Here is a 12,049-nt window from a genome sequence, read left to right as displayed (position 1 = left end):
ATCAAAGGCAGGTCCTCCATCAGATACAATGGTATCCGGCAATCCGAACCTGACCATTAATGCCCTCAATTTCCTTACAACAATTTTAGTGGTATATCCATGTACCTCCTCGTACTCTATCAATTTCGAATACGAATCTACTACTAAAAAATACGACCTTTTATCTAAATCGAAAAAATCAACATGTAAGCGTTCCCACACGGTTTTCTCGACCTGGGCCATATCTGACCCACCTCCTTTCGGGGCATCGCCGCGCACGAAATACACGGCTCACATTTCCTTGTGATATTTTCAATATCTTTTCCCATACCCGGCCACCAAACATATTCACGGGCCCACGATTTCATCTTCCCTTGACCTTGATGTCCAGCATGTAACAAATTTAAAATTTTACCCCGTAATTTGAACGGAATTATGGCACGATTACCCCTCATTAAACAATCATCCACCACCGACAATTCCTCTTCCACCTTTTTAAAAACTTTACAATCCTCCTCCCAAGTCTTTTTCCCCATTACACATAACTTTATCCTAGTCATTTCTCTATCTCTCAATGTACTCAACTTAAGATCCTCCCAATTGGTAGGACCCCCTTTGAGCATATGCGAAAGCAAACAAACCAGAGCCTTTTCACTGTTTCGAACCTTATCCTTGTACCCTTCATCATTTACTTCATTTAATCCTAATCGGGACAAGATATCAGGCAAACAATTCTCTTTACCGCGACGATATAGGATCTCCACATTAAAGCTGCCCACCAACAACAACCAACGTTGTAATCGGGGAGACATCATTAACTCCCGATTGTTTTTCCGAAATAAGTGAATTAACGGCTTGTGATCAGTAAAAATTACAAATTTTTTACCAATCAAATATTCACGACATTTTGTAAACCCGAAAATCACAGCCAGGGCCTCCTGTTCAATCACAGAATACCTGGTCTCTACCTCACGAAAAACACGCGAGAAAAACAATACGGGTCTCTCCAAGCCCTCTATTACCTGTAATAACGCTCCACCCACTTCCTTATGAAAAGAATAAAGTTCTTAACGATATAGCGCGAGGTTCGAGTCAGTAAAAAGATATTTCATTAACTAATTTCTTTTCTTAAGGTATATATACATTTTCTAAAATATAAATTAGAATATAAAACAAAATAATATAAAAAAGTAAGGTTACGCCGTTTATAAAATAAAATTAGATTATAACACATAATAAAAATCAAATAATAAAAATTAGATTATAACAAAAATAAAATTTATATTGTAATAAAAATTATCATAATGCAACATTCTCCTTCTTCTGATAATTCCATCGGAGAAGTCATAGAGAGTTTGTTGTCCAAGTGGTTTATCATTTTGGTAATCAAGTTGTATCATAAATCATCATAACGTTGGCTTGTCCCAATCGTTGGTTTGATCAATTCGATTTTGCACGTTGGTTTGTTTAATCACAAGCTTGATATCCATATCGTAAATTGTCTCCATTAATCATAGCTTGTTTGATAGTACTCAATTGTTATTATCATTTTTCCGAAATTGTTATTATCATAAATAAGTTGCGAATAAGAAATAATAGTTCATCATAAGAATAAATGAAGAATGATAAATCAATAAGATTGTTATATTTTTAGCGTTCTAATTTTTTTTGCGTTTTAATGTAAGCGTTTTAATATTTAATTTAGTTTATGCAATTTAACATTTATTTTATATTTTAAGTTACATAGTCTTTTAAATAAGCAGGTTTTTTTTTTATTCGCACAGGTCTAGAGATAGGTGTTATATCGTTATTATCAGTAATTTTTATATTTTTGTCCATACTTCCCTCCTTAAAAGAATCCTTAGAGTCATAGTTAATAATTGTGTTAAAACAGTTTCTAATTCTTATATGATCTAAATGTCTCCTCAAAATACCTTTCTCGGTCTTAATTTGGAACATCATATCACTTTCTTTATGTGTGATCATACCTTTGCACCATTTATCATCACCTTGTATTTTATACCAAACAAAATCTCCTACATTAAAAGTTCTACTTCGTGGTAAAGTAACGTTTATTTTATTCTTCTTCTCCTCCATCGGTTTTAATAAGTCCCATTTAATTCTAATATCTCGATTAAACATTCTCTGTGATGGTGTAACTCCTGTAGTATCATTACGCGTATTTCTGTAATTAAGTAAAAATTTGCTAAGTGCGATATCTGGGTCTATTTTAATATTCCTTTTCATATGTGTTTTGAACGTTCTAACCATGCGTTCAACCTGGCCATTGGATTGCTGGTGATAAGCAGATGTAAGCACATGTTTAATACCAAAATTGTTGCAAAATTTTTCAAAATCGTTACTCGTAAAGTTAGTGCCGTTATCAGTAACTATAGTTTCAGGTATTCCGTATAGCGAAATAGTTTTAAAGATTTCTTTTAAAGTAACATTAGTCGTAATATTTTTAACAGGAATAATAATTGAAAATTTGCTGTAGGCATCGACTATTATCAACCAATTTTTTGTGAAAAACGGACCCGCATAATCTATATGTATCCTTTCAAACGGTTTGGTTGCCGAAACCCATGGTTTTTGTATCTTTATAGGATTATCGTGATATATATTACAATCGTCACAACTTTTCACTTCCATAACAATATCATTATTTATGCCAGGCCACCACATGTAATCTTTGGCTAAGGATTTGATTTTTCCTGCTCCCAAGTGACCTTCATGTAATGACTGTAGTATAGTTTTTCTCATATTAGACGGAATTATGATTTTATTGCTTTTGTAAAGTCAATCTTTAATTATACTTAATTCCAATTCAATGTTTTTATAAATATTATTCATTATAGGTCTGTTGTTATTAATATCATTTATGACTTGTTTTAATTCCGTATCTTTTAAAGTTTCATCACGAATTTGATCAAAGTTATTAGGTAAATCCTCATATTCATTTATAATGGTTACGTTTTCAATAGTTTCATCACGACATTCTTGTGGTAATCTCGAAAGGCAATCAGGAACAACATTATATTTACCGGCTTTATACTTTATATTAAAATCATATCCCCCTAATGTAATATTCCACTTCTGGAGTCTTAACGACATGGTGCTATTATCCTTAAGACCCTTGGTGAAGATGTGAACTAGAGGCTTATGGTCAGTAATAATTGTAAATTTTGTGCCGATTAAATATTCCTGGAATCTCTTTATGGCAAACATTATAGCGAGAGCCTCACGCTCAATATTGGTATAATTCATTTCAGATTTTAATAAAGTTCTCGACGCGAAAGCTATAGGTTTTTCTTTACCATCTTTTTCAATATGAAATAGTACAGCTCCTAAACCACATTTTGATGGGTCAGTGGCTATCCCTATAGGTAATTCAGGGTTAAAATATGTCAAAGCAGGTGGAAGACTAATTAACTTCTTTAGATCATTAAAACTTTTAGAGTGTTCTAGGTTCCAAGCCCATTTTTCTTTGTTGACAATCTTATAAAGAGGATCGGCAATTTCCGCAAAATTGTTCAAAAATTTTCTATAGTAGCCAGCCATTCCCAGAAATGTTGATAATTCAGCAGCTGATTTTGGTTCTGGCATATTAATTATTGCTTCAATTTTGTCGTGATTAGCATGAATCCCCTTAGCGTCAATATCATGACCCAGGAACCTCACTTTGTTTTTAAAGAACACACTTTTATTAAAGTTAGGTATTAGCCCATACGATGATATCCTATCAAATACTTTTTTTATGTTGTTAAGGTGGGCTTCATCGTTTTTTCCAGTTATAAGTAAATCATCAATATAAAATATAACGTCATCCATGTCACCGAAGATTTGATCCATAATCTGTTGAAAAATTGCAGATGAGGTCTTAAGCCCAAAAGGAAGTCTAGTAAATTGGTAATATCCCTTATGCGTAGATATGGTTAAAATATTTCTGCAACTTTTATCAATTGGAATCTGTAAGAAAGCATTTTTAAAGTCAATCTTCGTAAATTTCTTTCCTTCCGAAAGTTTAGCAATTAGATCATTAATTCGTGGTAGAGGGTATCTAAAGTCTTCTAGAGCTGGGTTTACAGTATCCTTAAAATCAGCGCAAAGCCTAATGCTCCCATCTTCTTTATAGACAGCGGTAACAGGACTTGCCCATCGGACATCATTCACCGGCTCAATTATTTTATCATGTATCCATTTTTTTGAGTTCATTACTAACAAGATCAATTTTTGAATAAGGTATACGTCTAGGCGGTATAATTTTAGGTTGGGCATCCCTTCTTAAATGTAACTTGACACTTGCTTTGTTGATTGGCCCATTAGTTAATTTCGATTCACACTCTATATACATTTTCTAAAATATAAATTAGAATATAAAACGAAATATAAAAAAGTAAAATAATATAAAAAAGTAAGGTTACGCCGTTTATAAAATAAAATTAGATTATAACACATAATAAAAATCAAATAATAAAAATTAGATTATAACAAAAATAAAATTTATATTGTAATAAAAATTATCATAATGCAACACCTTATTTGAGGCATCCACCGCCAAAACAATTTCCAATTCATTATCAAAACACACCAAAACCGGCTCTTTTCCAATTTTTTCCATTAAAATTTCAAAAGCAATTTGCTGTACATCCTTCCACTCAAAATGAATTCCCTTTTTCAATAAATCATATAACGGAGCCGCAACCTTTGCAAAATCTTCCACGAATCTGTGGTAATAATTGACCATACCCAAAAAAGACTGCAACTCAGCCTTAGTGTCAGGCCGTTTCATATTCGATATATTCTTCAAATTTTTATCCAAAGGTTTCACCTCAATTCCATTAATTTGATGACCCAAATATTCAACCTCCATTACCCCCAGAACACTTTTCTCCTTACTGGCTCTCAAGCCTTTATCACGAATTCTCCTAAACACTTCCTCCAAACGTTGATTATGCTGCTGCGTCACACCAGTAATTAACACATCATCCATATAATAAAATACTCCTTCCAATCCTTGAAAAACTGACGCCATGGTCCGTTGAAAAATGGGAGCAGATACGCTCAATCCAAATGGTAATCTACAAAACGCGAACAATCCCTTTGGAGTCGTTATCATCAATAATTTACGGATTTCCTTTCTCAAAGGTAACTGCAAATACGCCGACGAAAAATCCACCTTGGAAAAATATTTCGCACCCTTCAACTGAGCCAAAATCTCCTCAATCCTAGGCAATGGATATTTAACCTCCACCACCCATCGATTTACTGTGACCCTGAAATCAGCACAAAGTCTCAATTTACCATTTGCCTTTTTAACAGGCACTAAAGGAGTCGCCCATTCACTATATCCTACAGGAATAATAATGCCGTCTTTCACCCATCTATCTAATTCCTCATCGATCTCCTTCCTCCATTAAAAGGAACTCGCCGACAAGCCAAAAAGATCGGTGAAAAACCCTCCCTAAGTTGAACATCAACTTGATAATCATTTAAACAACCTAATTTTTCATCAAAAATGATGCCATACTGCCTCACTAGAATAGGAATAGCTTGATTAACTTTACTCCAATCCTCTTTTCCCCCGACCATAATTTGCTTCTCATCTATCTCATCATTAAAATTCAACTTACTCGATTTCTCCATCATCTCCTCCGAAATTTGACAAATTTTATTATCGGTATTATCCAAATTTCCACTCTCTTCAACATCCACTATTACATTATCGCTAGTATTAAAAATATTCCTATAATTATTGGGAGGACCAAGCTTGGTAATCCACCACCCCATAACAGTTTCAACATTTTCCTTTTCTACCCATAAATCAAGGAAAAATATGGTATCATCAAGATTAACCCCCAATTTGGCCTTTCCCAACACAGCGTCTTCCGACCCATCAAACTGTCTGACACACATAGCCTCTTTTTCCAGTTTACCCCCAGGCCAATACTTATAAAAATTCTCCTGCGACATTAAAGAAATACTAGCCCCGGTGTCAAATAGCATTTCTATATTCCTATGATCAATCTTCAAACTAACCCTCGGACACAAACATGGTCCATCTAATTTTTCCGTCATTAAAATATCATATGTTTTAATCGGAGAATCAGCGTTTATTTTATCTAAAATAATAATTTCATTGGCATTCTCATTGCCCCTTAAATTCAACTCGGAATTTAAATTCTTATTACTGACAATTACATTTCTTTTAACAAGATTTGTGGGATATCTTTCCCAAATAAAATTCTTAACATCCCTTCTAAGAGAATAACGGACAATATTCCTCGGATATTGTTCCCACCTAAATCGACTAACCTCCCTCTCAGAGAAATTACGAGAATGATTTCTTATTCTAATTCTATCATTCCCCTCATCTCGACTAATAATATTAAATGTTTTATTATACAAAATCTTCCGAATTCTCGGAGCCTCGACTCCTATATGATTCACCTTGCAATCATATAGTCAACACGAATTTCGTGATACCTCCATGCAGTCCACAGCTACATGTCCCGGTCTTTTACATTTAAAACATTTCGAGATTCATTCACCCGAACCACCTTTACACTAGCATTTCCCATTTCAGGTCTCTTTAATGGAAATCCATCTTTAAACCTTTGCTCTGGGACTACTCAGGTATCCCTTTTATGTCCTCGCCATCCGCAACGATGGCAAATGATCATTTCCACAAATCTTTTATTTCTTGACAATTCCTTATTTTACTCGTAATCATTAAATTTCTGATTAATATTTCTATCACCCACCTGGCTCTTAACCGGACTTTTACTCTCCTTTATCAACGCATTGATGGCTTCTTTCATTTCCAGGAGGATCCTATCTGACCTCTCCCCAACATTTCCAGCCTTGATTTCCTCTAACATCTTTTAGATTACTTTCCAAGTCTGCTATTTTCTTTCCATAAATATCCGATATTAAATTAAAATACGTTTCTGCCATTTTCTTTTTATAAACATCTGACACCGCAGTGTCCTTCCTCCAATTGCAATACATGCCTGCCAGTACCGCAGTACCCCTTTTTATCAAATATTTCACCATAATGATCAATATATAAATTATTACCAATATTCCAATTACCATGCCCTGCTTAATTAAATCCAACTCATCAAACTTTTTATACAAAACTTTAAGACCCAAATTCTTATATAATGAAATCTTAGCAGCCTCACTGTAATCATCATGATACCTAAAAAAATGAACCATTTGGTCATGAATCTATTAGTCAATACTAATACTCAATTACAAACACTTTAAATATTTGTAGAAAAATTAAAACAGCACCATAAATTAACTTAACTAGCTAAATCGTATAGGCGCAGTCAAAAATTCTAAAAAAATATTATACAATTAAAAATTTTTTGTTTTACCTTCTAAACCGAATAACTCCTAGGAAACTATCAGCGTCACAAGGCACCACTAAAAAAAAACCTATAAACACAAACTAAAACAAATCTAAAATCAACCTAAACAAATCCTAGAAAATTAACCAAACTTTCTAAAAAACGAATCGTCAAGAATTATATGAAATTATCAAATCAAAAGACAAATAAAACTACAATAGAAATCCAAAAATTTTATTCAAAAGAAAATTCATTTCTCCAAAAAAAAAAAATTTTTATATAAAAAAAAATTAATTAATGAATCAAAAAAATAAAATAATATCAACATATATTATTACATCTAATTTTATATCCAATCAACCTTATTTTAATCGGTTGATTGGCATTTCGCGTAAAAAAAATATATGATAAACGTATTTACAAATACGACAGTAGTGTAATTCAATATTTTATTAGGAAAAATATTATTCATGCCTTAAGATTTTGCTCATAGGTGGCACAAAGGTTTGAACATCTATTAACGAAATATCGAGGGTTAGACAATATTTTTCTGGCTAAAATATCGAGTTAGCCGTTTTAAAAATCGGCTCAAATCGAGCCGTTTAACAACACTAATATTTTGGCCTAGTTTTTATAGTATTTTTATAATTATTTAACATTGAATTAATAAAATTTACATTTTTATATATTTTTTTTAAAAATATTATAATTAAAGCAACGTCTTTCATGATCAGTTATATGAGTAATTATATTAAACATTTCCCCCTCCACCATGTTATACTCATATCCACCATATTAAGGTAGAACTAGGCTTATTCGATACATAAAATTAATCCTGCCCACACCCCCTAGCAATAGCTTCACCCATCGAGAGGTAGCACTTGGCCTGTTGCCTATTCAATTTTTTTAAAATTATCTATCGATTGATACCATTAATAACCATATATTTATATACTTTAATAAGTTCAATAAGAAATAACTTAAAATATATGGATCTGTGCTCGGGATTCATGCCATAGCTGATTTAGATTTTAGAGCCAAGTGCCAGGCAATCAACAATTAACAATACTAATATAAGTAATCGAGTTTCATAAAATTTAAGCTAACCTGTTGAGTTCACGACTCAAATTCATACCTCGAGTCACGACTTGATAACGGCTCAAGTTCATAACTCGAGTTGTAAAAATGAGTCGACTAATCGACTCAAAACTCGACGAGTTATTGCGACTTCGACTCGGAATCTAAGTCGGGAGAACTCGACTATTTAACAATACTAATTTAATAAGTCAGATTTTGATTCTAGCCAAAATAATATCATGCAAGCCTCCAGAATTGGCATATAGAAGTTTAAACTCTCCCGCCATCTATGAGAGATATCCATGCTTAAAAATATTATTTTAGCTAAGATTTTAATAGGATCATTTTTAAAATCGATCCAAATTGGTCTGATTCAATAACACTAGTATAATTGCAGGTAGAGAATATTTAATTTCGGTTAAACTTGTGAAACTACTAAGTACATAGGTTCTTACATTTAACAGATGTCTTGTAAAATACCATATTCAAAAACTACCAATAAATAAAGGAGATTATTTTAATTTATTCCGGGTATCTTTTTTGGGTGTTGCATAAAGTTGTAATTTATTTTTATCAATTTACTTAATATATCTGAGGTGCTACACTCTCCATACCCACCTTTGGGGTAGACCTTCCGCTCGCTTTTGCCCGTTCTGTGGCCGGATTTATATCATGGAATCTAAATCAAATGCTTTCCTCTCTTAACCAATAAATAAATCCTAAGGCTGCATTCAAAGTGGAGACGGATCCGTTTTTTGCATCCGTTCCGTAAAAAGTTAATCTCATTAAAAATGATATATAGGTTCATAGTGCGTCCGTTACGATACCTTCTGTCTTAAAAACGGATCCGACAAATTTTTAAGTCAAAACATTGACTTTTTGATCCGGCAAATTTTTTAAAAATGATAATCAAAATATATCATTCTTAATGGAACGGATGTAAAAAGATCCGTCTCCACTTTAAATGCGGCCTAAAATAGCGCAAAATATCAAGAAAATATTTTACCAACCTTTTTTCAAAACTAAAGTGAGACTAATTTAAAAATGAACAATAAATGAATTGGAAAATATGCAATACTGTACATGAATCTAATTTGAATTCAAACAACTTCAACGTATTATATGTAGTGGGTTTTATTTCATTTCGATATAGAAGATCAACTAATAAATAACTTTAAATAGATTATATATCTTTTTTCACATTATAAATATCATTTGATTTCTTACCATTTTATTTTTTTTAAGGGATAGGATGAAAAATATAAAACAAATTGAAAAATAATAATTATTTTATATACTTCGTAAGATTGCTATTTAAATGTTTTAATAAAGGGAGCAAATTTAAAAAAAGGCGCTAATAGATTTTTCAAAATTGGTTCCTATTTTGAAAGGGAGGTGCGTTAGCACTCAAAGCATTTATTAGCGACGACCCTTAATTTATTACATTAGTGATTTAAAAAACAATTTTATATATATAATATTGGTAAGTCTAGTGTTGGTAAAAGCATGATTTTGTTTGATTTAAAAAACTACTCGATTAAGATTTTAGCCAAAATATTAATCTTATATGCTTCAAGATTAGATTTTGTAAATAGAAATCTAAATCTTTCTGCCATTTAAGAACAAAATTTATAGGCCTACATAATACTTTTTTAACTTAATTTAATTTGGTTCGTTTTATAAATCGACCTATATAGCTTTTTAACAAACCTTCTATTTATGTCCTTGAAATGAGAGTTTTTATTTTCCAAAAGGATAAAGTAGAAATCCATCAAGATTTTGCTTTTTTTATATCTCTTTGCAATGAAAATATGGAAATCAGAACATACATTTGAGTATGAAAAAGATTGTAATCAAATTATTTAGCTATTTAATATTAGTCATCCATGGGACACAGTAACAAAAGCAGCTTGGAGAAAATATCCAAATCCTATGAATACCTCAGTTCATTCAATTGACGTTATTAACAGATCAGTTGATGCTCACTCAGGTGCCTTAATTACTCATAGATTAATTCAAACATCTTGGCGTATACCTGCCTGGATACAGAAAGTTAATTTATTACATAATTTATATACAAATATTTTTTAAAGTTTATCAATATAAATCCTGATTGTTATGTGAGTGAAATATCTCAATTGGATCCCAATAAGAAAATAATGACTTCTCAATCGACAAATGTATTATATTTAAGTGATAATATATTCATTTTTTTAAAGTTATCTATGGTGCAAAACATAGCTATAGAGGAAAGATTGATTTATTCTCAACATCCACGAGATATCAATAAGTCATTAATATAAACAAATATAAGTTAAAATAATATTTATTTTAGGACACATATGATAAATGAATCAACTATAACAATAAAAGGAGTCCCTCTATCAAATTATTTGGAAAAAATTATTGAAAATACCATGGTATCCAAATCTAACTCAGTAAATTCCAATCTATATATTATTAATTTTTAATTTATTTATTATAAATTTATATATATTTTAAGGGGAAATTAGCCATGGAATGGGTCATTGAAAAAATCAATAATGAAGTGAAAGAAATTTCAAAAAATTCTACATTTAATCATTCAAATGACAATTATTTATAAAAAAAAATTGAATGAAGCCAAATTATACTTTTTAAAGGAAAATTGATAATGTTGATATTCTCATTTTATATCAATTATGATTGGACATAGCAAAATTAATTTAATTATACAAAAATGTAACTAATCAATTTTTTTAGCAAATGAATAAAAAATTTAAATTTTTTTAAATAAAGGAAAAAATTCCAGTCTGTTAGCCATCAAATAATTAATATTTTATTGTTTTTTTTAAGAAAAATATAAGTGTTCCTAACAGAGTTGTTAAAGTATCTAGATACAAGTATCTAGATACTGTATCTAGATATAAAAATGTAGTATCTGTATCTAGATAGATTTTTTAGAAAGGTATCTGTATCTAGATATTTTTTAGAGGTATCTGTATCTGTTTTTAGATACTTTTTAAGATACATGTTATATACCCCTTTTTTTATTATAAAAAAAAATATTTGACTGTAAAATTTATTTTATTTCATATGAGCTTATGAAATAAATAAATATATATATATTATATATTAATATTTATTAATACTATAATAAAGAATTATATATACATAAAATATTAAAACTTATATATAAAAAATATATATAAATATTCATTAATTTAAATATTATGTCCGAGTTTATCAATAAACCATACAAATTTTAATATTACAATATGGAAATGGTAAATTTTATTTTATAACTAAATTTTTAAGTTTATATATTAATTTAGATCTATATCGATGAAAAAGAGGAAGCAACAACAAGTTCTATTGCTTTACCATGACCTTTTCACAATATAATATTAATTTAGGTTTATGCAAACCTATAAGAGCATAATAAAAAATGTATCTGTATACAGATACATTTAAAAATTGTATCTGTATCTTGATAACTTTTTAGACGCTGTATCTGTATCTAGATAACTTTTGAGACTATGTATCTGTATCTGTATCTAGATCCATTTAAAAAGTATCTTTTAACAACTCTGGTTCCTAAAGAGGAACAATATTTAAATTTAAAATTTGTTATTATATAATTCTGCTTAAGGTTT

The 12,049-nt window shown here is 30.6% G+C and overlaps 1 protein-coding gene across 1 annotated transcript; it reads left to right on the top strand.

The window, feature by feature from the left end:
• The first annotated feature begins 10,124 nt into the window (after nucleotides 1-10,124).
• Nucleotides 10,125-11,181, top strand: LOC135931925 (PRELI domain containing protein 3B-like). The gene is made up of 6 exons (XM_065469244.1): nucleotides 10,125-10,249; nucleotides 10,295-10,466; nucleotides 10,508-10,594; nucleotides 10,634-10,704; nucleotides 10,750-10,852; nucleotides 10,918-11,181. The coding sequence occupies exons 1-6, from the start codon at nucleotides 10,218-10,220 to the stop codon at nucleotides 11,017-11,019; spliced, it is 567 nt and encodes a 188-aa protein (XP_065325316.1). The 5' UTR covers nucleotides 10,125-10,217; the 3' UTR covers nucleotides 11,020-11,181.
• The last annotated feature ends 868 nt before the right edge of the window (nucleotides 11,182-12,049 follow it).

The sequence above is a fragment of the Gordionus sp. m RMFG-2023 genome, chromosome 1 (genome assembly GCF_954871325.1).
Source record: "Gordionus sp. m RMFG-2023 chromosome 1, tfGorSpeb1-WG-v2, whole genome shotgun sequence".
NCBI lineage: Eukaryota > Metazoa > Nematomorpha > Gordioida > Chordodea > Parachordodidae > Gordionus > Gordionus sp. m RMFG-2023.
The sequence above is the reverse complement of the archived record's forward strand: the minus strand, read 5'-3'. Positions and strand labels throughout refer to the sequence as shown.

Excerpts from the sequence above, each read along its gene's own strand:
- LOC135931925 (XM_065469244.1), top strand. The coding sequence starts at position 10,218 with ATGAAAATATGGAAATCAGAACATACATTTGA. Across the intron at positions 10,250-10,294 it reads AAATCAGAACATACATTTGA|TCATCCATGGGACACAGTAA; the intron begins GTATGAAAAAGA and ends ATTTAATATTAG. Across the intron at positions 10,705-10,749 it reads CATCCACGAGATATCAATAA|GACACATATGATAAATGAAT; the intron begins GTCATTAATATA and ends TATTTATTTTAG.